The sequence below is a fragment of the Bidens hawaiensis genome, unplaced genomic scaffold (genome assembly GCF_021521415.1).
Source record: "Bidens hawaiensis isolate Kalapana, Puna unplaced genomic scaffold, B.hawaiensis_p1.1 tig00001088_1, whole genome shotgun sequence".
Classification (NCBI taxonomy): Eukaryota; Viridiplantae; Streptophyta; class Magnoliopsida; order Asterales; family Asteraceae; genus Bidens; species Bidens hawaiensis.
The window spans coordinates 1,893,214-1,898,899 of NW_027491063.1; the positions used below are offsets into that span (position 1 = coordinate 1,893,214).

The 5,686-nt window shown below is 42.1% G+C and overlaps 1 protein-coding gene across 1 annotated transcript; it reads right to left on the reverse strand.

Annotated features, from left to right (window-relative positions):
• Nucleotides 1–784: 784 nt before the first annotated feature.
• Nucleotides 785–3,398, reverse strand: LOC143559427 (pentatricopeptide repeat-containing protein At3g09040, mitochondrial-like). Its single transcript, XM_077048011.1, has one exon. The coding sequence runs from the start codon at nt 3,222–3,224 to the stop codon at nt 1,167–1,169; it is 2,058 nt and encodes a 685-aa protein (XP_076904126.1). The 5' UTR covers nt 3,225–3,398; the 3' UTR covers nt 785–1,166.
• Between the last annotated feature and the right edge of the window lie 2,288 nt (nt 3,399–5,686).

Below are 5,686 nucleotides of genomic sequence, written 5' to 3' on the forward strand. Positions count from 1 at the left end.
GTATTTAATATTGATGTGATGATTGATAAGGCTAATAATGAATATTTTAAATCTTAATTAAAATTATATTTTAAATAATAAATTTAATTAGAAATTACATGAGTGTGCCACTTGTCAAAATATTAGACCAAATAAAGGGTTTATGGTTCAACCAACATTTTTGTTTATTATAATAGTAGATTTTGCAAAAGGTGAGAACGCCATCAACAAACGGTTGTAAATGTAAGGTAGCTGGATTGGATTGGAGTGTTGTACTTAAAATTTGAAGAAATGACTGGCAAGTAGTTGCCACCATGTCTGCTCTGTTCGTATGAGGAAGTTGTAACAAGAAGTAGATGAATACAACCAATTACAAGATAGTTTGAAATATTGTCTACGCCTTCTAGTTTTTTAAGCCATGAACGTCATAATATAGAGATGCTTTAGAGGGTAAAAACACTCAACCCTCTTAAAAAAGAGTATCAAACACCCTTTTATGCAAACCAATCAAGAACAACAGATCCTATGATTCTAATAATATTAAAAACATAATAAATAATATTTTAAATCGGTAGAAGAAGTTACATTAAAATTCTAGAATTCTATTCTATTTAATATTTCAAGTCAGTGACTTTTAAACAAAAGGAACATATTTTTTCCTTCGAACCTGATAACACAATAGACTAGAAAAACATAATAATAATAATAATAATAATAATAATAATAATAATAATAATAATAATAATATGATTTTACTCACCCATCACGTAGTCCAAATAAGCAAAGGTTCGTTTTCACCAATAATCTTGACACGAGCAAGAACCGCCTTTAAAATGATGGAACCGTTTGGCATCACAAATAATAACATCCTTATTTATAACCATTGAAACACGCTTCATATAATCATGACAGTCTCCGCATATTCTAAGATTCTTAAATATTGTGACCGTTTTATTCAACTCATTACTAATAAGCGAAAAAGAAAGCGCCAATCTTTCACTATGACGTGAAAGAATTTCACGTTTTTCGATGTCAGACACATTATGAAGCACGCAACCCGTATTTGGAACATATCCTACTTTTAAGACCCTTTCCTCCAATTCTTTTAATTTTTGATCAATGTCAAGAATCCTCAAATGAGAAGAATCTTGAGACAAGAAAACATGGGTTTGACCATCAACTTCGACTCAACTGGACCCCGGTTCCTTTTTAAAGCCTCGTCTTGACAATAACGCTCTAACTCGCCCCACATCATCCCACATCCCATTGGTTGCATAAATATTAGATAACATTATATAATTCGAGTCAACTTCCGGTTCAATTTCAAAAAGTTTCTCTGCAACACGTTGACCAAGTTCCACATTTTTATAAACCATACAAGCTCCAAGAACAGTTTCCCAAATCAACTTAATGGGAGGCAACTTCATTTGACTAATAAATCTTTCAACTTTATCAAACTTTCCTTCTTTACCATAAATATCAACCATGCACGCATAATGCTCGATTGTTGGATGAATGTTATAAACATCAGTCATGAAGTCAAAGTATTTTTCCCCCGATTCGGTCAACCCCAAATGGCTACAAGCTGAAAGTAAACCAATGAAAGTGATTTCATCGGGTAAGACATTTTCAGTCAACATATCCTCAAAAAGTTCAATAGCCTTCTTGCCTTTGTCGTGTTGTGAGTATTGATTAATAATCGTGTTCCACAAAACCGTATCGTGCGACTCGATTGATTCAAAGATTGTTTCAGCATCGTTAATGCAGCCACATTTTCCATACATATCAATAAGTGCACTTGCAACAAACGGATCATTAACGTGACCATCTTTAATTACAAAAGAATGCAGTTGTTTACCACTTTTAAGGCTTGTAATAACAGAACAGCCTCTTAAACAGCCAGCAAGAGTGAACTCATTCGGTTTAACACCGTCTTTTTGCATTTGTTTGAAGTAAAAAATGGATTTCTCACCTTGATTGGTTTGTGCACAACCGGAAATAATCGTTGTCCAAGTGAAAAGATCTATTTCTTTTAACTTATTAATGATTTTTTCAGCTTCATTTACACATTTTGACTTGACATACATGTCAATCAAAGCGGTCCCCACATAACAATCGGTATCAAGATTTTCTTTAATTATTCTACCATGCACTTGCTTCCCCACTTCACTGTTTAAAGAGCTAGTACAGGAACGCAGAGTACTTATGTACGTAAACATGTTCGGTTTAAAACCACTTTCTAGAATCTTCTGGAAGATTCTTGACCCGTCACTAGATTTGTTGTCATGGAAGCCTGCTAAAAGAGCATTCCATGAAACTAAATCTTTATGACTCATTGTGTTAAAGACTTTGTAACCATCATCAAAAGATTCATTCTTTATGTGCATTGTGATTAATGCATTATTGACTAAAGTTTCACTTGCAAAACCATATTTGTGAACACACGCGTGTAGACACCGAGAGTAACGTAAGTCACCTAATTCTTTAGCCACACTTATAATACTTGTAAAGGTGAACTCGTTCGGTTTTAGCCCAGCTGACATCATCATGGAAAACAGCTTAGCTGCCTTTTCTTCTCTTCCTTGCTGTTCAAGGCAGCATATCATAGCACTCCAAGTTACAGTGTCGGGTGATTTTAACTTCCAAAACAGTTTTAATGCATCATCTGCAAGCCCACATTTGGAGTACATGTCAACAAGGCTGCAACTCAAGAACTCGTCATTTTCACATCCAGTTACAATTGCCATACTGTGAACGAGCTGTCCTGCTTTTAAGTTACCAGAACTTGCGCACGCTTTAAGAACCGTGCATAATGTGTAGTTATTAAGCTCCATTTCAGTCTCTTTCATTCGGGAAAGTAACTTCAGAACCCTTTGAATATCACCCGCCAAAGCAAAACCGTTGAGCAATGAGTTCCATGAAACTGCATTTTGTTTAGGCAAGAAAAGGCACACCTTTTCTGCATATTCCAACTCAGCACATTTGGAATAAAGGTCAACGAGTGCAGAGCTGACATGCCCGTCAGAAGAGAACCCGGATTTAACAACCACGCCATGTAGCTGCTTACCAAACTTTACATCCAAACACAAACAGCAAGCTTTCAGAACAGTGGCCAACGTGAACTCATTCGGAGTAACAGCTTCTTGAAGCATCCGGCAGAAGAAGCGAAGAGCTTCAGTACCAGAGCCGTGGGCGATAAAGCCACTAAGAAGAGCCGTCCAAGAGACGACATCTCTGTGAGGCATTTCATCAAACAGCTGGCGGGCGAGAGTCAAGCAGCCGCATTTGGCGTAGAAATGAATGAGCGACACCCACAAATGCGAATCCAAGTCAATCCCAGTTTCAATAATCTGCTTGTGAATGGATTTACCCTCGTCAATTAATCGATGTTGGGCACAATCCCTTAGTTTTCCGGAAAACCATCTGAAGAGGTAGGTCCCAGCAGAGCCCAGTTGGACCCGCAAGACTCACCTTGAAGAGCGACGTCTGCGCAGAAACCAACTGGATCCGCAGGACCAACCATGCTCAGAGACGTGACGTCCTTACGCGCAGTACGCAAGCTGGTCCCGCAGGAAATGCCTCCCGATGGTGAAGGACTCCGCCTGTCCCCGCAGCCTCGGATACAAGCCATCAGGGAAGGCCACCCGCGCAGCAAGGCTACACGCACAAGGCACTTAGCTCTCAATCACTCAGTGTCACCTGAAGGAATGAGCGAAGCCGGGAACAATCCCGCACAAGGGCGGGAGGGGGAATACTCCCGCCCAAATAAGCCAGTCCGTACGATACGGGAAGATCTTCTGTACTGTACCTGACGAGGTATGGGAAAAAGATCTGACTAAAGATACGACAGCTTATTGACAACAGTATGGCGAGCAGCATGCTCCTGTACTGTGTCACTATTAGCAGCTGCCTACTCACCAACTCCTGTCATACCACGTGCGTAGCCGGCAGTTGGTGGAAAAGGAATGGTATACAGCAGGCCTGGTCATTATCAGCCGCTGTCTACCCACCAACTACTAGCAGGGCACGTGCGTAGGCTACTGTTGGTGGAACAGGAACACTGTTGCAGCCGGCCATACCTCCTTGGAAACCTACCTTCGGCTATAAATACCACAAATGGTATGACCATCTCATCTTATCATATTATCATCATATATACCTGATATCTGCTCTAGCAATCTCTTAATATACATTTATATTTAAAGAGCAAACTAGTCTGATTCTCACGCCGGAGGGTGGTCACAAGGAGGAACCCCCCCCCCCCCCCCGTTCTCAGTGGCAAGCTCACGGTGTTTGTTTTGCAGGTCATCAGAAGAACCATCTTCTCAGGGTATCACCCCTCGTGGGAAACATCCATCTAACCCCCAGGTTACCAGTAATCTGCCCGGGGTCTGGTTAGTGTTTCTTCATTGGCGCCATCCGTGCATAAAGCTAGAACTACATTTTTCTCCAGTCTTTCAAACTTCTATAAAGATGGTTAGAGAAATTCCGGTAACCACAACCCCAGCTACTGGGGGAAATACCGGCAACACAGTTTTTACAAACACTACCCCGGTTACCCAAGCCGGGGCAAGTGAAGTAAATTTTACGAACACTACCCCAGTTACTCAAGCTGGGGCAAGTGCAGTAAATGATCGCCTACTAGGATCCATCGATACCCAGTTTGAGAAACGAAGACTCCCCCGCCAAACTCTCGATGAAGTTAAGGCATGGGCGGAGGCACAAAAAAAGGAATTCCAGGCTGAGTTGGACGAACGCTTGCGTTCCGTACAACAGGCCGACGAATTCGAATACTTGGAGGATGACTCGGAGGAATCCGACTCCGACGCGAACCCTCGCCATAGGGCAAAAGGGAAACGTAAGGAAACGGAATTCCAACCGAAAAGGCATTTTGGACAAGCCTTTAAACCAAAAAGCACAGGTGGAAGTCCACGAGACTTCTCCAAAACGTTCAGACCAAACGTTGCAAATGCGGGAACGTCCAAATTTGCAAGGGACATTGCGGAAGCAATCGCCCCAAAAAGTGCCAAACAAATGTCAAGCATAGGCACATATGATGGTATATCTGACCCCGATGATCATTTGAACAGATTCATAGCGGGGGCAACCGTCAGTAGTTGGACGGAACCTACGTGGTGTTACATGTTCCAAATGACGCTCGTGGGGGCTGCTAGAGCATGGTTCGACCGTCTACCGGTCAACCACATCTACGACTGGGCTGACTTCCAACAGAAGTTTAGCCAACACTTCAGCCAGCAAAGAAAGTATACCGAGGAGCAATGGACAATCCTCAAGTGCATTCGAGAAAAAGATGAATCTTTGCTGGACTTCATCACTCGCTTCAACTCGAAGAAGCTAAGTCTGGGTAACATCAGCGAAGATCTTGTTCGCGCTGCCTTTATTCAGGGCGCGAATGACCCAGAGCTCATCCGCACCTTAACGGGTAAAGATGGCATGCCATCCACATGGGATGCCATCATGACAGCAGCTAAACGCTTTGCGGAAACGGAAAAGCAACTGGGTAGAGATCTCCCACAGAGCACAAACCTCTACACCCAGAAGACAAGGGAGGAGAATGTCCTTACCGCCCGATTAAACAAAAAGCGGAAGCTGGGCATTTGGCAGTCAAGGGTAAACTTTGACACCTCATCCGGCTTGCAGCATCGGTTAGGCGGAAGGGATAACGTACAGTCCAAGAACTCCAGAT

Coding starts and splice junctions, on each gene's coding strand:
- LOC143559427 (XM_077048011.1), bottom strand. CDS start 3,224: ATGCCTCACAGAGATGTCGTCTCTTGGACGGCTCTTCTTAGTGGCTTT.